General features: G+C 46.9%; 2 protein-coding genes across 3 annotated transcripts in view; one reads left to right on the top strand and one right to left on the bottom strand.

Moving 5' to 3' along the window:
• LOC119372104 (voltage-dependent calcium channel subunit alpha-2/delta-3) overlaps positions 1-19,311 on the top strand; it is a 205,891-nt gene extending 186,580 nt beyond the window's left edge. For both annotated transcript variants that reach the window (XM_037642567.2, XM_037642566.2), the window contains 10 exons: positions 1,368-1,480; positions 2,365-2,519; positions 5,127-5,168; positions 6,494-6,556; positions 6,983-7,053; positions 7,172-7,247; positions 8,673-8,725; positions 8,825-8,883; positions 9,720-10,072; positions 11,870-19,311. In XM_037642567.2, the coding sequence (XP_037498495.1) occupies positions 1,368-1,480; positions 2,365-2,519; positions 5,127-5,168; positions 6,494-6,556; positions 6,983-7,053; positions 7,172-7,247; positions 8,673-8,725; positions 8,825-8,883; positions 9,720-10,072; positions 11,870-11,983 (1,099 nt within the window). In that variant the 3' untranslated portion in view covers positions 11,984-19,311. The remainder of the gene's footprint in view (positions 1-1,367; positions 1,481-2,364; positions 2,520-5,126; positions 5,169-6,493; positions 6,557-6,982; positions 7,054-7,171; positions 7,248-8,672; positions 8,726-8,824; positions 8,884-9,719; positions 10,073-11,869) is intronic.
• Positions 1-20,851, bottom strand: part of LOC119372102 (mannose-1-phosphate guanyltransferase beta) — an 82,583-nt gene that overhangs the window by 1,577 nt on the left and 60,155 nt on the right. The gene's annotated exons all lie outside the window — the stretch shown is intronic.

Here is a 20,851-nt window from a genome sequence, read left to right as displayed (position 1 = left end):
TCCTAGTATGTTTCTTGCCCTGTGCTGCTACTCCAATCGAATGAGCTGATCGCAGCGCCGCCACTCGACTAAAGGAGACACTACACTTTTCCAGACATTCCGTGGAGTGTCAGTGAAGTGCAGTGACCTCTTTTGTCGAAGTTTGTGTTAGAGAGGAGAAACACTCGAGGAAATAAGAGAGGGGCTAAGTGTGTGCTCGAGCGAACAATTTGTTAAGGAAATACGGTTAGCGAGCGAGTCGGTGGGTTTGAAGATAGGCCGGTGTGTGAGTGGATTCGCTTGCAGTTAGGGCTGTGAGCCGAGCGAGCAGATGGGGCAAGCGTATGCGAGGGAGAGAATCGGTTTGTAAACATGGACTGTTCTAGAGAACCCGGCTTTTAGTAAGTGAATCAATGGGCGAATGAGTAGTTTAGGTAAAGGGGGAAAATAGGTGAGTTGGGGAACATACGTGGATGGTGAGAGAATGAGCGGTTGGGTGCGTGAAGTGCACAGATGCGCATGGGAGTTGGTGTGTAAGTTTGTGGGTAGGGCAATCGCATATAACCGTAAGTGTAAGTGAATGATTGAGTGAATGTGTGACATGTGAATAGGTGAGTATTTCATTGAGTACGCTTGCAGCTATACAAGTTAGTAACAAAATAACTGAAGGGGTCGGGGGCAGGCGAGTCGGCGATACTAGGAAGTTATAACAGCGAGACCACGGAAGCATTTGGGTACCGTGCGAGGGGTGACAACACGAAAGATACGTATGCAATAAAGCAAAGAGACAAAAAGCGACGCTCTGAATTGAAAAACTAACTTGTGTACTGTCGCCATAAGTCTAAACGCGAACTCCGAAACTACATCTATGCATTTCGTTCCAAGGTATACCAGCATTTATAACAGAACCTTTATTCATACACCGGAAGGTACATCCTGACACTATACTTCATGCTTAGAAAATGTGCTGCATAGCAATCACACGTGACACATTCCGGTACAGGTGTTTTGATCAATTATTTGTTGTCTGAATTTATATTTTATACCGCTGGCACGAGATGTCTCAGTTGAGATGAGCCCTTTATTGAAAGGACGCTACAGTCATTGCAAATCGCAGATTAGGTTCAATCGTGCAGGTCACGTGAGGAGTAAATAGTTAACTACTGGCATGTTACACTGTTTAGAGACTGGTACAAAGACAAAAGAAATTCACTCGTATACTGAGCGCTTCGGTTTCTGCACATTTTAGTTTATGTGCTGCTTATCTATGCACGAAAGCTTAGACTAGGTGATATGCGTACGCTTTTATTATCCCCTTCTAATGCCAATGTGATACCGTCTTGTTAATGAAAGGTAACCTGGGTATCCTTGCGTCTCTCTTTCTATAGACCATTCTACGAGCTTCACACCCGAGCTATCGACGAGCTGTTCTATCGACGTGCCGTCGACTTTCATCAGATCAGCAACACCTCCTTCATCTATTCCGTTCCGTTCGACGCCGGTGAGTGATAGCTACGCCCTCTATCTGTGATTCATTTGTGCTTCGTATAGTTTCGTGCACGCGCTAGTTAGGCATGTGTGTCCCTTGCGCGCCTATATTTAGCACCTTAGCCGCCGCCAATCCTTTGAGTTCTGAGCTTAAGAGACCCGAACACGGAAGCCGCTGAGGAGATTGTTTATAGGGATTGCACAAAGGCTGTTGTAAACTGCGACAAACTACGCGCTGAGGTTTCCCCTGCTATTAAAATCCCTCATCTGTTTTTAGCTGTTGTCTTCGTTCGCAGTTTGTGCACCGTGTTGGAAAACGGCTTTATATACACAGGGTTTAAAGCCACCCTGCTTTTTAACTCCAAGGTTCGGGCTAGTTGCTGGCGCGTAATTCAAAGCTTCGAGCGTGTTATACGTGCTTATACGTGTTGAGCATGGCAAATTTCAGGACTTACCATATTTGACCGCTTCATTTGTAACTTGCACCGTAGTACTGTTCAACTCCTGCTACCATTGCAATTCACTCCTAAATTATTCCGTACTAATTCTCATTCGCTTCGATTTAACATCGAACCGAAAAAAGTGATCGATTGATCTAAAATCTTTTATTAGGAAATGGGAGACGCAGGTGCTCTGTGGAGTTAGACGGGGTGTTGCCAGACTACGCAGTCGTTAACAATATGTCTCACGATATCTCGGTTAGGGCTTCCAGTCGTTTTAGTAGCCCGTACGTTGTACTGGTGCTGTGTGAGGTCAACCCGCGGTTTATCAGTGCCCTCAAACTACCCTGGTAATGCGGCTCCGACTATCATATCGTGAAAATAATGGTAATAGCGGCGTGTTCAGATGTCAAAAAAGTGGTATTCTCACAATCCTACCGACTTCACACGTTCGCAGGTGCCCGGTACGCGGCCAACGACAACAGTCCCATCTACGTGACCGGCAGCCGAGCGGTGTTCCTCGGCACGGAGAAGAAAGCACCGGCGGCCGTCGTCGGACTACAGATCAAGCACTCGGTCTTCGAGGAGAAGTTCCTCAACATTTCTTCCAAGGTGTGTATGCGCCGGCATAGAACCGCAAACTCACTCATGAGTCGACCCGCTCTGACTCAGATCGAGCCGTGAATCTGCGTCTGAGTGGGTCCGGTTGAGGCAAATTTTGGTGAGTCTGAGTACGAGTGAGCCCTAAACGAAAACAAAAATTGGGCAGATCCCACGCACTGTGGGAATCGATGTAACGCGAGGCATGCGGTGGGAAGGTGACTTCGGCGTAATTTTTTACATTGAGTGAGACGTTACGAAATGACGCTAAAGATAGGCGCAAATGGTATACGCACAGATATATGTTGAAGAGTCGCACATGTGTTATAAAACTAGCTGTTGACAGTTGCGTAACGATGCCAAGAGCAACACAGGTATTACAAATACCAGACGCGGGAAGCCGATTTGTAGTGCTTATACTTTTGTCCGCAGGGGCGTAGCCAGAAATGTTTTTCGGCGGGGGGGGGGGGGGGGAGGGGTTAAACTAGGGGTGTGCGAATATCAAGTTTTTCGAATACGAATCGAATACGAATATCCACCTTCGAATATCGAATCGAATATCGAATATCAAAGGAAAAATGCCTCCACAGTAACAATATTTTATTTAATATGTAGCTATTTGAAAAAAAAAATCATTAACAGCCTGACTGGCAACAAAACATACACTGCTATCTCCAGAACACAATGTCCAGGCTAGCACAATACACATCACAACGCAAGCAAATATCACGGCACAATGAAAGTAATGACTAGATGTTATCATGAAGAAATATGAGTTGCTCCAGATGATCAGGCAGCAGGCGCTCCCTTTTAACAGAGACACCCCCCCCCCTGCCACTGAAAAGGCACGCTCGCTTGGAACAGAAGTGGCTGGTATAGGGAGGTACATGGGGCAAAGCTTTGCCAGACTGGGGTATCTGAAGGTGCCTACAGTCCGTCACCAGGCACATGGGTCACTGTCTTTCTTCAGAAGTGGTCCCGCATAGTGAACGAGTGGTAGTGCGGCACGTTACGGCCGCATAATATTGAAGATGTACGGTTACATGATCGCCAACAGCGCTGCACGTCGGAGATGCACCAGCAATAAATCATACGCATTGTGGCGCTCGTCGCAGGCAGATATCGTGCCCCCGTGTACTTACGATGTTTATCGCTCCTCTCGGCAACGTTTTTAGCGATACGAACGCAGCAGAAATGTGGAAGACGAGTTATTTTATGCATGATAATCGAATCGCATAATCGAATTTTTCGAATATTCGAAGTTATCGAATATTCGAAACTTTTCGAATACACGATTTTCGAATCGAATACGAATATTTCGAATGTAATATTCGACGAATATTCGAAACATTCGAATATTCGCACACCCCTAGGTTAAACCATACCTTATGCATGTTCGTGCGTGCGTTTGTATCTGTTCGTGTATATATGCGCAAGCACAATTGAAAATTTTCGGGAGGGGTTTGAACCCCCCCCCCCCCCAATCCCCTCCCCTAGGCTACGCCTCAGCTTGTCCGTTATGATGCAGAACCCACGCACGTTTCGTGAACCCGTGTGCATGTCTGGAAGGTGTTCTTGACAGTTCTCACGTAGATGGCGGCGAGCGCAATATGTTTCTTATTGTGATTGATGTACGCAACGCAGACCTCGCCGATTCCGCTGCTTGTCTGTGTGTGTTTGGTGTCTGGCGGCCGGCGAAGTGGTATGCGGCCTACGTTGAGGTTGCGCACATCGCCGTCTTCTTACATATGCCCACGCCGCCGCACCTTCAATGAGGCCGCTTGCTGTGGACGACATATTGGAATCCCGTGATTGCAGTGAGCTCATCGCTCCAGGTTTCAGAAAGTGCTAACACGCCAATTTTTGTGAGCAGAACGTCGTTTTCGAGGTCGTGCACGTGCGAGTGCACAGAATGTACGTGGACCGCGGCGAGTGTGAGGTGATTGTTGTGGTTGTGGCACCGAATGAAGGTGGTAGCCCGGTCGAAGACATTGTCTAGACGCCTGTTTGCTAGCCGGGTCAAATCGTCGGCAGACTGTCTATAGAGCCGGCGACATGTTGGAACGTGAAGTTACCTTTGCGTTGGTGAGGTATAGGCCGTCGAGGCTGGTAACCCTGGAAAGTGCAACGTAGAACAACTTCAGTGGATGGCGCTTGTCGTATCCGAAGACTACCTGGGCGTGTGTGGCCCTTTGTAGCTTGTATATAGTTATGGCGTTTGCTTGCGCAAAGAGAAACTGTGCCCTCTTACACGAGATATTTTTCTGGCGTATGTCGTGATTGTGGTGGTTCGCAGTCCCACGGGCACTCATTTCAATTCTATTGAGGGTGTGAGGTACTGATGTGCTTCGTCCTGGCTGGGACGATAAAGCCTGTCGTGGGGGTTGGAAATTCAAGCCACAGTCGCAAGAGGTTGCGTGTTCATCACGCTCGATGTACCACAAGGTGTCCATGTTTTCATTAACGAGGCCGTCGCTTACGTCAAGGCCGTCGCTTTGTCTTTTTTATTCGGGTTATTCGGAACGCAATGAGATGCTCAGTATATAATTTGGTGAAACAGTGCGCTAACTTCTGGTCGCTCTCTTTTTCCCCTTCGCGTCTGTGACGACCTTCCTGCAGTGCGAGAACCAGAAGCCGTGCTTGTACACCTGCGGAAACGAGGTACGTTGAACCTATTGCTTAAACTGCGGTTATGTCAATGCGATAGTTCTTGTTCATGTTCACCTAGTAAGTGTGGCTCACACCCACTGCGGGGAATTCGCCGAGAATGGGCGAATCCCCCCACACCGTGCCAAGTGGCGGGTGTCATCGCCGGGCAGCGGCGGCGTTTCTCCGTGAGCGAAAGATCACCCCGATTGATGCGAAGTACAAAAACCCGAAGCATGCAGGACATCGAATGCTCGCATTGACGTCAGATTTCTCAGAGACGCTCCCGCGAACAAATTAAAGTAATTATGTCGGAAAGGAAACTGGGTAAATTAGGCCGGGATGAGAAATTGAACCCAGGGTTTCGAAATGCGACACGAGCACGTTTCCCATGCACCACGACGGCTCGGTCATTCAAGCTGAATGAAGGAGGACGTAGTTAGTCGGGTGTTCGGGTGTTATCTTTAACCTAACGAAGTGTAACGCGATTAAAGGTTAAGCTTGATTTATTTTTACCGTATAAAAAAATACGCTCTTCAAATACTAAAAATGTAATTTTTTTTCCCTTAACCTACCTAAATGTTTTTACGTTTACATTTACATTAACCACCTGCTTTTTAGGCAGTCTCCCATAGCGTGTAGGTGCCAATCATAAGGTGCAAGCAAGCAACCAACCAAGCGTCTTCCGAAAGCTTTTGCAGCGCTTGATGCAAAGCTATCGCATATATGCGTATGTGCCCACGTTCATGTATTTAGCTCTTTGAAGTGATGACCCGCTGATTCAATTGTTGGTATGCCTTACATTGGTGTCGGGAAACACCTGAAGTCTCTGAGCAGTCTGTTGAACACGATGAGCGTCGTCGTGTGGGTGGCATGTTCGCCTATGACGTGCGTTTTCTCAAGTCAATGCGCCTATCCTGTATGAGTCACTGGGCAGAAGTTGGACGTAGTTGAGGTTATATTTCTGAGGAAAAAGTACCTGAACGAAATGAAAGTTTAGAATACTGAAGTGTGGCTGAGCATGCTTTCTAAAGAGAGGTAAAAATTTCTGATGTTTAAATTACCATCTCAAATGTAATTTTTAACATAGTAATCTTACGCGGCGAAATTGTGAAGCTCTGGACGTTTTTGCAATAGCTGGTTTGGGACTCTAGTTCAAGTTGTAGCGCGGCAAATGCGTTTCAAGAGATGTAAACACTGACAAACGTAAGAGACGCTCAAGCAAGCAAGGCGCAATTTCTAGGTAGCTATTATTTTTTAACCCACCAAAGAAAACAAGGTAAAAATAAAAGCTGAAAATCGTGGTTGCGCTAACAAAGTCTTCTTTTTACTTTCCACAGGCTTTGGACTGTTTCCTGTTAGACAACAATGGCTTTGTCATTGTGTCTAGCAATCGCACTCAAGTAAGTCTATCATCAATGCTTGCGCATGCGCATGAGATCTGTTCCGAGTGCAGTTAGTGCGAAGAGTTCCTCCTATCGAAGTTTCTCGCTTATTTTTCCTTCCTTTTGTAATGCAACAAGTTACGTTCGAGTTTGTTCGACGGTTCTGTAATGCGAACAACTCTTCCATTTGCGTGCATAAATGTTAGGTCAGAATCCAAGAAAACGAAGACTGCATCACAGTCTGAAGAGCTGAAGACGATACCCGTGTGTTTTCCAGGAATCCAATAAAAGGGGGTCGTGTGCTTGAAAGCAATGACACTAAATTTTATCCGACTCGTGCAAATAATACCAATGGGTGTTCCGCAAGTCAGTTCAACACATTACGTATACTCCGTGTAAAAATGTAACTGTGTCTTGTTCTTTATGGTTCTTATCACTTACCAGGTAGGAAAGTTTTTCGGCGAAATAGACGACACGCTGTTCCTGTCAATGGTCAAGTACAACGTCTACAAAAGGTGAGGACTCAAAAGCGTATCTTATTTTTTGTTTGTGGTCAGACAGAAAAATCGCGAAAAGCAAAAAAAATGTTTATTAATTTTACTTCTCATTTCATTGTTTTTTTTTTTTTTTCAGGGTACGAATATACGACTACCAAGCTATCTGCAAGGACAAGATCACACCGTCCGGACCCGCGAACTTTCGCACAAGTGTAAGTAGCGAAACGAAAATTGACAGAAAGGGAAAACTTTTATAAGCTAATGCATGCATTTACGCTAATTCCTTGCTGTTTGCCTGCTAATTGCGCATTGTGATTAGCGCACGATCGCAGTAAAGGCTGAGGTGGTGCACTGCAGTTAAGAGGCTAAAGAAAGGATGGACGGAAGTAAGCAAGTAATGAAGTGAAGTAAGTCCACAATTATTGCCTGCTAGCTCATGTCGCGATGGTTCTGAAATCATCGTCACACCCTCTATTATCACCGAGGCGAAGAGGACTAGACGCTTGAAATTCAGCTCGACGATCTTACGTTGCCGTAAATACGAGTAAATTTGATATTTAATTTCTTGAAATATGTCTTGTTCATCATCGTATCAAACAGTTGATAGTTTAAATGTGTTTTGTATGTGTCGTTCTTCGCTGGGTATACTTTTTTTTGTAGTTTGCGGAAGGACAGTTGATGAGGTTTCAAGCAAAAATATTGCCTTACCCAGTTGAAAATGACAGCAGAACGGGCCATCGGGACAACAGAATTTGATGCTGTTACAAGATTTCTCCGTAGTTACTAAAGATACCTGACTCAGCGACAGACTAGTATGTTGTATAATAAATTTTTTTTCATCGTGACAACAGAAGCGAAATCTATTGCGTGTGTTTTGTTGCAACAGAACGCTTAAGTACTACAACAAATGTTTGTAGTACTGCAGGAAAGCGAGTTGTTACAACAGACACTGATTTCTCACAACAGAAATGTCGCTGAAACAACAGGATGAATTTGCTGTAGCACTACGGGAACCTGGTGAACATAACAATACGTAAACCTTTTGACACAACACACCACCGACAGAGCATTGCGACAGACAACAGGATAACATCAGCGTGCCGTGTCCCAAATGCCCAAAATACGACAAAACATTACAAACATTACAACTTTCTGTCGCGGAAATTCTTTTGTATACTTCAGTTGGGTGAGAAGACTACTTCATATTCCAGACCACACTGTAAAGTAGTGCCGGCTGCCAGTCGAGTAACGCGAAAACCGTTTCAACGTGAAAACAAGCCGCGCTGCTGGCGTCTGATAACCAACGGTGTCTAAAACATGGCGTCTGTTACGTGTATGCAGCTCCAAATTGCTTCCAGCATGTGCAGTTAGCAATAGTACAACCTTCGAGATCTGCGTCCATCAACCAGAAAGAATCCTCTCCGAGGCACCGATTTGGGCGCCTATTTTCGATTCCATTGAGAGTTTGCTCTGCAGACCATAGACGACGAGCGTATGAATACACTCGCTTTTTTCGTGCAGCGTTATACAAGCTTTTCTTCGGTCGTTTGCCGCGTTTTTTATAGAATCGGGAAGCTATTTCGTGACTTACCAAATGTTTGTGACTGTGCTATAGCCTATATTCATTTTCTTTTCAGCCGTTCCACGCACTGTGGAACATACTTGCCTGGGCCTGGAAGAAGCTTGTCGTGTACGTTACGCTTTCTTTTTTTCGTGCCAGATAAACATTGGTGTGCATCATGGGTGGTCGTATTACATACAGATGCTCTGCTCTTTTTCCACACGACAGGCTGGTGATGCACTTCGAGGTCTACAACGTGTTCAACTTAGAGTGGATAGCCACATCAAGTAAGCGAGTAGTTGACAAATCCGTTATGGTCGTGTTCATCACTGGGAACTATAGGGTTAACTCTTTCTTTTTTTTTTGTCGTGGTTGCAGATATCTCATCACGTGCGTCTGTTGTTTTTACTGGTGTTCGAAATGAGTCCAAAATTTACGTTTACCAGCGTTTGATTTGCCGCGTATTTTAGAACTTCGCGATGTTATTAAGATACTTACTTGCCTGAAGCAGAAGCATGCACCGACACAAAACACGCAAGAAACGCTGCTGCACGATGCACCCAGAAAGATCTGCAATTTACCCATCTCGATTTTGAGTAGGACGGCAGACTGGACTAGTTGGTTGAATTGTATGGTACTTTAACAACAGCTCAAAAGACGGGATCGAGAAAGAAAAGACACGCACAACAGCGCCGTATGTGTATTCTCTTCCTTGGTCATGTTTTTTCCGCTGTTCCAGTACGATGTATACTGTGAGGTTGACGTTCCCAGGCTCGTATGTAAGTAACGATAAAAACGCGTATGATTATAGTAAACATAGGCGTGCGCACAGCGGGGACAGGGGGAGAAGGGTCGGTATGTTAGTGGTTTGAGGTGGGAAACAGGGTTATTCCTGGAGAGTGTGTAAGGGGAGTAAAAAATAGGAGAGGGTATACATTCTCAAGATGAGGATCGACCCACCAAGCGCCGCCAGCTCGGTGTATCCCTCTGCCCATTAGAAAAACTGGTGGGTGCCCTTCGTCACTGGGAACCGCACAGAGTTCCTCGCGCACTGCAGGCGTACACTCTATCACATGACCACCGCTGCGGTCCCGGATGCGTGATAATCGCTGCGCATGCACAGGTGACTACGACTACGGCGACTACGCGGCCGACGACGCGCTGCCGATCCCTAGCAAGACGCGGGCGCGTCCCTGCGACATGGAGATCGAGCTGTTCGAGATGCAGCCCATGGAGCCGGAGCCCATCAAGGGCAAGCTGTCCAAGTGCAGCGACCGCAGCTGCGACAAGCAGTTCATCGTGCAGCCGGTGCCTTCGAGCAACCTGGTCATGCTGGCCGTGTTCACCGACTGCAACTGCACCAGCACGCCCGCACCACTGGCACAGCGGGAGGTGGTCCCCGACGAGGCCATCTTCTGCAACCAGAGCAGCCTGCCCAGACAGAGGCCCGACATCTGCATCAACTACCATGCCGAGGCACGTGTCACGTGCTATTCGTTATCGCCTCTTCTTAAAGGGCCCCTAAACAACATCTGAAAATGCAAAAAAAAAAACGAGCGCGTTATTCTTTCTTGGCGTTGTCCGTCTTTTCGGCACAATTCGTGACGCCAGCAGTCTGTTCACGTGACTTCATTAGGAAATAAGCTTAAGATTAATCCGTATACGAGGTACATCAGTTGTGAATTATCTCATACCCTGCTTTGCCATAAGTCGCACGCCCGTTCTGCCTTATCTCGCATGACTATCGTGCGCGATCACTGATATCCCTTCGTTTTGTGCGTTTTCGACAGCGCAAACATAGATAATCACGTGTAGCCGAAAAGCACGAAATCCTGATAGGCTCAACGCTTAGTGCTGACACTGTCCCGTCATCTTTCATGTACTATACACATGAAAATAGAGATTCAAATGTTTTTACGAAGAAATATGTGGCGAGGAGGAGATAGCTCTTATAGGAAGGGTAGTGAAGGCGAGAAAGGAACCAATCTCTCGCCTTTGAACTCGGAGTGGTTTCCGGGCCCTTATAGTGAACACAATTTGTACAGTGCGGCTCAGGGTCAAATATATGAGAAACCGCCGAATAAAGAATCGCTGGAACGTTTGAATCGAATCAGGAATGTCGAACCAGTGGCACCATCGAATCTTCTTGCTCGACGATTTCCACCACTTGGAGCCTCCACCTTCACCTGAACTTCCATTTTGTTTGGATTGCCTGCTTAAAAAGAACACGAGCTCTGCACCGCGCTGTGTAATATTATTACACTTAACACGCTAACCTCATAAAGCTTCAAGCTTGATGGGGGCTCTTTACACTGGATAATGCGAATGCTAGGCCTAAGGTTTTCATTAGTCGTAGAAAAACATGCAGGTGTAGAGAATGATTAAATCACGAGCTAAGGACCATATTACAGCACGGCAATAGTATGACGTCATGATATTGAAGTTCATTGTATGTTGCTTGCATAAACATATGTATCTGCAGTGCACTATTGTAGCATTGGCCGACATTCACAGCTGGACTGCCAGCAACATGGAAGCCTCAGAACATACCTTTGTCGCACGGACACCTTTTAGAGCAAGTGAGCTCGATCGAGATTGTATTTCTTGGCAGTGATCGATAAGTATCCGACAGCGCCTTTCTGAACGCTATCGCAGACGGTACAGCACGGAGGATTTCAGTTGCTGGCACAATCGTTTTTCTTCTGCACTCTTCTTGGTGTCGTAACATGGCATCGGCCACGCATGCGCCTCTTCGGCCTCTGCGTCAGCCTCAGACACTTCCAGCAAGAGCACCAGCGTAGGCATGCGCAAGGGTTCCTCATCAGATCGGGGGGAGGGGGGGTGGAGGCGAAGGTTCATCGCAGCGCCCCCCCCCCCTTCCCTACCCTACTAATCAATGTATGGGGAAGACTTCTCGCCCCCCGCTTAGTTGACTAAAAATTTGGGAGGGCACGGGCCCGGTATGCCACCCCCTGGCTAGGCCACTGCTTCTAGGCTACTACTGCTGAAAGCTGCTCCGTTTGATTACTTCGTGATTTTACGTTTATATTTCTCTCTTACCACTTGTGTTTTTAATGCCTTAGTGTTACGATGTACACTATATGTCAAGAAGTGGCTTTTTTGTTAAGACTGTCGTAATCACTCGCATAATGTCAGCACTGTTCGCTGTAGTGTTGGCTGCCAAGGTAGTCGAAGGTAACAAAAGAGATAGTAATTAAACTGCATTTCCGCTAAATCGCCGCTAAATCTTTTTCATTGATTTTTATCTCGCAGGAGGCCGAACTGAAAAGGCAATGTGGCCGTGCCAGCACATCGCAGACCGCCTCACTTGCTCTTCTGCTCGCCGCCACGCTTCTCGCGAAATCCTCGTCCTGCTTTTGGGTTTGAAAGGCACCGCACGCCGACGCCGCCGCCAACGCCGTCACCACTGCTGATCGCAGCCAGCTGAAGAAGAAAAACAAAGCAAGCACTAGCACGCTGTTGCTTCTACGTTTAGGCACAAGCTTCGAAAAGCCGCATCAGACGACGCGCCTGATCTCGATGCCACTGCGACTGCCCGTCTGTGTGTGCGCGCGCGCCGAATCTCGTGTCACTTCGACGAACATGTTTGGACGCGCTTTTGCCTCCGACACGGTGCGTTTGAACCGACTACACGCGATAACGGACGTGTCATACGGTACATACTTTTGAGCCACGTGCCTCTTTGCATACCAGCGACTTGCCGCAGAAGCGCCGCACATTTCGCGCATGCGCACTGAGATGCACAACGTCCACCTGGTGAAATCCTTCGCTTCCTTGTACGCCCCGAGTTCGGCACAACGCTCTGCAAGGGCTCCTCGAAGAAACAAAAAGATGACAAAACTCGGCGTCGACTTTGCTTTGCGTTCTTTGTCACCGCCGCATTGCAAGTTCTAAAGGCTTGCTTATCCTCTTTCACAACTGGTATCGATTCAAAGACCACCGCAACTTGAAGCCTTTTAGAAAAAAAAAAAGAAAACACGCTGCTGCAATATAAAGTACGGCTGCTACTGCCAGCTTCGAGCCGTCGCTTCGGAACACCGAGCTCAAGAAGTGCCGAAAACCTTTTTCACGGATAATTAAGCTGAACCTCGCGTTTCGGGCGAGCAACCCAAAAAACTTAAGAGTTGCAGATATACGACGGTAAGAAGCAACAACAGGAACGCAGCGATTGTTTACTTCCGTGAGTGTTTCTCTCTCTCTGTCTAATCGTTACGGTTAACTCAAACAAGAATGTCGTTGAGTTGATCCAACGACATCGCGCCTTTCTGCTGTCTGTGACGAAATAGACGCCATCAAAGCGAGATGGAGGAACGTCCCAGCGTGGCTGTTTGTGAAACCGGTCGTGCTACGTGAAAAAGGACTTCATCAAGGCATATCAGTTTGACGAGATAGCCAGCGCTGCCAACCGGGATACCGACCTTTCCTTCGAAAATCAAAACCGCACTACTACCCCCCTCAAAGACTGTGACTCGTGTTTTTTTTTTTTTTTAATCTATACGCTGCCGCGAATGAGGCACCAGTGAAATGGACGTGCTTCGAATCTGCGATTCTCTTCTGTCTTCAACACCCGTAGACTTCATTCACGTCACCGAAGAGAAAGAAATTATGCACACTTGCGATGCGAAGCGCCGTCTGTGTGAGCCCGCTCGCTAATGAATTCTTTACGTTGGTACGTGCGTTGTCTATAGCGGATCACTTCACCGTACAGGACTGTGTGTTTCTTTGTATCATCGTCTCTGCCCTTTTCATCGTAGCCTGTTAGCGCGTATGACTGCAATGTTATCTCTTTTCTCCCTCCCCTCAATCGCCGAAGTTTATTCTCTCTGGTCGAGTCGTGATTATGGGGAAAATCGGAGCAGCGACTGTTCGAGTGTTTCTAAAGGCACAGATGGACCGCGTTTGCAACATTTCGATGAGGTTATCCCAACTTCATATTGTACATGTAGCGCTCTTCACTGCCTAGAGCCGGTGTCCAAAAGGATACGATGGAAAAACGAGTCGATAGCTCCCCGACAGTTTCTCGTTTCAAAACTGCAGCACAGACACGACGCTCCGCCATGTTAGGCCTATGTCACAGCTCTAGATCGGTGTCTAAACACACTCATAGACCCCATTTCCAACTTCTCAATCAGAAGCTATCCGATTTTCTTACTGTACACGTAGCACTGTTCACTGCCTAAAGCTGGTATCCTAAAGAAAAGCACGATACTCTGGAAGAAACATGTCGCTAGCTTCCCGACACCTTCTCGTTTCAATACTGCTCCCAGCTGATATGACGCTCCGCCATGTTAGGCTTATATTGTAGCCCCGAAGATCTGTGCGAAGCCAGGTCTCAGAGTCCATGCTTATGCCAGCATTCTTTAAAGCACCCCCCCCCCCTCCCTAGCGCGCTGCATACCTCACCATCTTCGAGCGATACGCAGAACGCTTTTGCTGCGTTCTCGTTCCTCTGCAAAATAAACGGTTGTTAAAGAAGCTTACCTCCACTCTACCTTTTGCTTCGATTGAGCTCTAAAAGCGCTGGACAACGAAATCATAGCTGAGGAATCGTCGAGGGGCGAGAGATTCAAGCGCATAATCAATACAGAGTGGGCGTCTTATGCAATTCTACAGATAAGTGGACTGACTTGAACCGCTGAACTGAGAGGTAAAGTGACTGTTGCACATACTCGTGCATTAATGTGTCCATCGAGAACAGCTCGTCGGTGTACACGGATGGTCGTATGCAAATGACAGGATGCCTAATAAAATCAGTGAAACCGCATTTCTGTGCAAGCTGTAAGATATCAATTATGAGGCCTTTGTTAACTTACAGCAGCGCACCACGATTTTATAGCGATGTCGCAACGTCCATGCTATAACTAAGTTTGTAGGCCAGAAATGAGTGGGGGAGGGAGGTACCATACATTGTTGCCAGTTATTACCACCACTTGTCGATAAACGTGCTCTCGTCCTTCACAAATTTTTGTCAAACAGAAGCAGACGTGAACTGTAGAAATTGACATCCTTATACCATGTTGTTGGATTTGTCCAGCAAAAGTTAGTTGTTTCGACCTGCCTTGTTATCAGGCCACGCTATCGGCGCTTGTACTTCGGTCAAGTCCCATTGCACGACGACTCAGGTAGGGCGTAGCACCGTTGCGGAGCAGATCGGCAGGACTGCAACGCGTCCAGCGTTCAAAGCTACGACGGGGAGTATCGAGACTAACTTCCGTCAAATGACGTGGCTGATTGCTTTGAAACAGAGCTTGCGGCTTTGACAACACCTGATCATAGCCACGCACGACATTCAAAAGCACGTCTTCTATGCATGGTAGAACCGAAACAGTCTAATATAACCTCCATCTTAATACGCATTCGCTAGGCCTAACGAAGCGTTACTCGGGGTTGTCGCGTTTAAATCGGCACGGCGTTTAGTTACGAACATGTAAACCCACCTCGGCTTTGCTTCCCAAACCAGAGACGATTCACGAACTGAAACTAACCAATCACGTGCTCCTTGTTGTCATACGTAAGGATTAAATGCAGCTTTTTTAACGCCCCTTGATCTCCGTGGTGTCGCTATACTCCATCTCACCAGCTTCATGGCGCGCAGAGAAAGGTCTGCCATTCAGAAAAGAGCTACGATTCTCCTTCGTCTATCGCGACTTCAAGTCGCACGCACAATGTCAAGTGGTGTTCTAAACTTCTAAACAGTGGCAGGTGCAGCCACACATTTGCTTGAACTGAAACCGGTAGGGGGTGGGGGGGGCGGCTCTTGTTTTACGGATTACTGCCAACCATAGGATATATACTACGAATTTTGTTAACAGCGATCCCTCGTATTTCTGCCGTCATCTGTCAAACAGGCAACATGACGAAAGTGCGCGGACGGACGGCACGATTAGAGGAGGGGAGTGTGCGTTGAACGGCTAAGAGGGAGGGGGGGGGCAGTGCCCCCCCCCCCCCCTTTGTATCCGCCACTGGTTCTAAATAACGATGTAGCGTTCTTCCTGTGAAAGGAATATATGCTTTTCTGTTTCATCCGCAATTCTCAGTACATATTGGAATGCGCCCACGCCGATTCGTCTCGAAGAAGCTTCGGTCTTATTTGTGCATACGTCGCTGTGTGTGCGTGTGTGTTTTGTCGCGATCACCTATCACTCGAACTCGTGCGTCACTTCGACGACTGGAACAATTCTTGCTCAAGCGAAATGTGCAAGTCGTGATAGCACCCCTCCTGTGTCTGTGTTCATCGTCTATTTCCTATTTTTCTTTTTTCTTTTTTCCACGCAGTCCTTGCGCAGTGTTTGGCACGAAACTTTGATGATGATGTGCGCAGCGTTGTGAAATATTGTAATCCTGTCACGTGTGTACAGACAGTTACGCTTCCAAAAAAATGGATCTCGTCTGTTGTTGGCGACGAAAAAAAAAAAAGGAACCGGCATTTCTTTACGAACGCCGGTTGTAGAGTACGGACTATATAGACGATCTTCTGGTTGCTGGAAAGTTTCTTTAGACTATGAGTGTATATTACCTTTGTCACACTAGCTTTTTCTTTTTGTTTTGAGTGTTCTTAGGGGTATACAGTTCGTAGCGGTTGTACGGAGCGCGATTGCCAACGACTTCACGGCGTATACAGGAGTGTTTAAGTGAGGCTGACCAAACCCTTTTCTTTAAAATAGTCGGGAAACGATGCAGAACTGTGCGTCAAAAGCTTTCACGGTGCTGTACTGTAGCTATGTGAACTTTCTTTGCTCTAGTACTTCACATGCACCCGATGCAAAAGTGGGCATGCCGGTTGTACCGCCCGCGAAATGATTTTCCTCTTAACGTGGTCACCGAGATCCGTAGCAACAGGTTGACACAGAATCTCGGAGGCCACGCGGTTTCTCTATGCGTATTTGTTTTTTCAACGTTTGGCACTGTTAACGTGATGCCGAACGACACCTTGTGATGTACCGATAGCCCTCTCTATGTTGTGACGTCACAAAAAGCGCTAGAGTTAACTGAGAACGTGAGGAAAACACTCGCGCCCTCTAGGAGAGCGCGAACGGGTGAATGCCAACATTCAGAGATTGAACGGTTCGTCGTACTTGACATGTCACAGCCAGATTCCTGCGGTACGGCAAAAATCTGGCTGTGTATCACGCGTGCAGACAACTTAGGATGATTGATGGCGATCATTTCAAACTTTAAAGGAAGTCGACAAGGTTGCGGTCTCGTGGTCAATGTCAGGCATCTCCAAATCGTCAGATCACTCTTAATTTTCATACAAGTGCAGCTAACGGTCTGTAGGCGTCCGCAATGTCACGGAAGTTCTCACCCAAAAATGCTTGTGCATATACAAGGTCTGTGGATTAATCCGACCTGATTTGTTGACTAGTCAACCAATCGCGTTGGGCCTCGAGATGTCGCGCTCTTACTACTGGTCAAGCGGAAACCTGCATGCTTTCATACTTGGACATGCTTGGATTGCGCCATAGTTATGCACAATTTTGGAGACAGCTGCCAATGCTACGTACGGTATTTAGGTTGTGCGTATGTTCATGTGAGGCGACGATGCTGCAGGTTCTTTGTCTGCAGTCACCAAGAATACCTAGGCCCATTTGCCCCCTTTTATTGTCCTTCTCCTTATTTTCCATTCTGTTCAAAGGAGATGTCGACTGTTTTCCGCAAGTGCTGCAATGCACGCGCGCTGGTTTTGTGACGTCAGCCGATTCGCGAGCTCGAAAGAGTGACGTCAAAAACTCCTGTTGGTTGTCCGCCGTTTCGTTTCTCATTTTGCCCTCCGCCGGCACCGCGTGGATTGTTCTAAGAAGGGAGCGTTGAACTAAGTTCGCATACAGCGTAGTTCGCATATACCGTTTAGCTCATCCCCTGTACCATTTAAGCAGCGTCTCTACTAAGTGCATGTAGGTTTTTCCGCCGTTTCGTCGGCGACACTGGCAAAATTTGCTCTCGAGAGCAGTAGGAAGAGTAAAAAATGAAAGCCTTGAGGTGATGTTACTTCGCACGAAGTATGATTAAACCGAAGTGGTTTGCAGATCGCGATTCGCCGACTGTGTGTGTGGGGGGGGGGGGGGACGCAGATACGGAAACATTTTCAGGTGCTGTTCCGTCGAGATATTGCCGCCATTTTTTTTCTGGAGGCTGTTTCTAAAGCAGGGCGGGGCGCCGATCCGCGTACGGTTAGCACTCTACGACTCAGTTACGTAAGGTGGCGTAGAATTTAAAAAAATAAGGAAATGACCACCTTTTGCAATTGTATACATGGACAGAGTATTCGTTTTCGCATTGTCTTCACTCCAGACGATGCAGGTTTGCAGCGAGCTTCTTGCGAAGTTGTGCCAGTTCTCATTTTGAGTATTTCTTTAATAGGATACTAAATGGTGACCTCGTCCTCATGTTCCCGTACCAGCTCGCTGTGACGTCATGGACGGTTAGAGTAGCTGCTGAAGATTACTTAATTGTACTCGCGATAAACAATGACCACATTGCGATCGAAAGGCGCCGAAGTCTCAGCTTAGCAATTGTTTTGAGAACTTATCAGGGATAACATGAGCGTAAATACAAGATATTGGCTATGATGACGTCACACTTCCGTACAGCCATGGACAACTTAAACGCAGACAAGAAATTACAAAGCCGAATAGGTTTCGCGAGAGGCTGGGAAGCCTAGTCAAGCTCACTAGAGCTTTTCCTTCCCATGTCCTCAGCTCTTTCAAGTGGTAAATTGATTGATTGATTGATTGATTGATTGATTGATTGATTGATTGATTGATTGATTGATTGATTGAAAGCAATATCTCGAACCGCGAATGATATGGCTGCCAAAGGTTGTTATTTGGGCCTCAAATTAAGCGTGCAAGCGTAAATCTTTGCTGATATTAGGCCTACAAACGCTAACGAAAGAACGGGTTTCCATTAACCCTAATCTCTCCTTTTCCGTGACCGCATAATTTTGCTGAGATGGGGGCGCGAACTGGCAAAGAAACATGAAGCCTCCATTTCCGGTACCGATAATAGTCTTGCTGCCAACTTCTTAAAAACGGAGCTTTACGAATGAAGGCTTAAAATTTGCCAGCACTGCTTCAACGTTGATATGCTTATCCTTCCTTCGGTCTTTGTTTTTTTTTTCTAGCTAACTCTAATGACAGTGGCACAGCTGCGATGAGGAGTTCAGATTTAGTGTGTTCTCTCCTGTTTTTGAAATCGTTTTTCATCGCCCTTGTTGCTGCTATTTTCCCTTGTTCCACTTCCATTCAGGAAACACTTTATGCGGAAGCACTGTACATACATAACGCAACACGATAGGCTGTTTTTGTACAAAAGGACGGTCGACGACGAAGGTCTTTCTTGCGCACCGTACGCATGGCTATAACTCACGGTTCTACTATAAACGAAGTCGTTTCTTTTCTTCCTCCTAGTGTCAACATCGTCGACTTGTGTTTCCTTCTTGTATTTTGATTTGCACTTTGTACTTGTACTTTGTAATCAAAGTACAAACTGCTTTGTACTTTGATTCTTCTTCGGTCGTGCTTATCGACGACAGAGGCGTGTATGTGTTTGCCCCTTTTTCTAAAAAGCTTGACCAGGTACGTATGCCCATATGTGCAATATACGGTGCCATGCCGGAGACTTTAGTTGTTCTTTTTTTCTCTGTCTCTTTCCGCCTCTATGGTGCAATTAAAGCGACACGTATGTGGTTTTCATTGTGTGTCTGTTCATTACGTGATTGGTGCCCTCGCACCGCATGTCCGTGTCCTAAAAAAGCCTCCGGTTGGCGTCACGTGCGGGAAGAGTCACGTGACCTTAAATGGGCTGGCCCTGCAATACTTTTTTCAAGTAATCATGAAAGCTACGCATGAAAGGAAAGGCGTACATAGCCTTGCCTTTCTGGTCAGAAATCACCCCAAAATTTATTTCGTCCAAATCCGAGGAAAATTGAAAAATAAATTAAAAAATGTTGCAGTTGCTTAGCTTGGCTATGCCAGGATAGCGTAGCGTTAGCAAAGGTTCATCTAATTATTCTTAGCTTTCCTGATTGTCTAGGATTAGCTTGATTATCATGCTTACTGCTGCTCCAATGACACACACACAGTATACATATATTATGTGACACATGTATATTTATTTTGCCAGGCAACTACTTCGGGATCCGATGAGTTAAGCTTCTCCGCTCTTCTGCGCCGTTGAGCAGCATTCGCGCTCTCCTTCTCCATGGCTATACCACACTGGCAAACGGCAGTCAGAGGCGCTATGAAGCGGTTCCAGCGCAGTGTCAGACGGCGACTACGCAGCGAAGGCGAATAGCTGCGTGCGCGCCGGCGCCAATACGTCTGCCAAGGCTACGACGTCACTCTGGAAAGCGCAGACCGGCGGCGGCGGAGTGCGCGCGAGGTGACGGCTCCGGTGCGTGACATCACTGATCCTCGCGCATGCGCAGCACGGCTCTTGAGGATCCACGCGAAACTGGCTCGGCTAGGCCAGTGTAGCTAACGCTACAAAATTCCAAATGCTTACTTTTGCCGTCAAGAAGGCCAGCAAAATGTATTTATCAGGCGATGCGTGTACCAAGCTCGGACACACAACCTTAGCATTCAATACTAAAGGACGGGTAGCATGAGGTGCAGATCAACTTTCAAACTGTGTTGTCTGTGCCGTTCCGATAGCCGAGGTGGTAAGGTGTTCAGCTCGTAACCGGAAGGGTGGTGGTTCGAACCTCGGTGCCGGTGTTGCTGAAAGAAAGCCGTGCAGCGATGAGGGTACCGCGGCTAAAACCAGCACGTTCACTTCTTATTTTTAAGCATGGCTTGCACAACCGAGCAGCCGAACTTCTAAAAAGTGAATCATGTGGTGTTCCCGTAATTCTTATAGTCCATAATTGAAAATAAACGCTGCGTGTTCATGCCTGAACCTCCGGGCACGCATCACTTCACGAACAAATTTAGGTGGCATTTATTACAAAAAAAAAAGATAAGGATACCGGGTTCTCATATTCAAGAAATCTAAAAATGCAACATTCCCACAGGCTAGAGACTTATCTTTTTGGTCGGAAATCACCTCAAAATTTATTGGGTCCGACCTGGATGAATCTTCGAAATATGGGAAAAAGTCACAGTTTCGCCGAAACGGCGAAGCATTGAATGCGATATCAACAAATTAGAATATCACACGAATAACGGCAGCAGCTCGATGCTTGCAACGCGCCGCTCGAGCGCGAAGGACTGACGAAACGAACACATACAGGAC

The sequence above is a fragment of the Rhipicephalus sanguineus genome, chromosome 10 (assembly GCF_013339695.2).
Source record: "Rhipicephalus sanguineus isolate Rsan-2018 chromosome 10, BIME_Rsan_1.4, whole genome shotgun sequence".
Taxonomy (NCBI): domain Eukaryota; kingdom Metazoa; phylum Arthropoda; class Arachnida; order Ixodida; family Ixodidae; genus Rhipicephalus; species Rhipicephalus sanguineus.
Note: the sequence above shows the minus strand (reverse complement) of the source record. Positions and strands in the feature narration are given on the sequence as shown.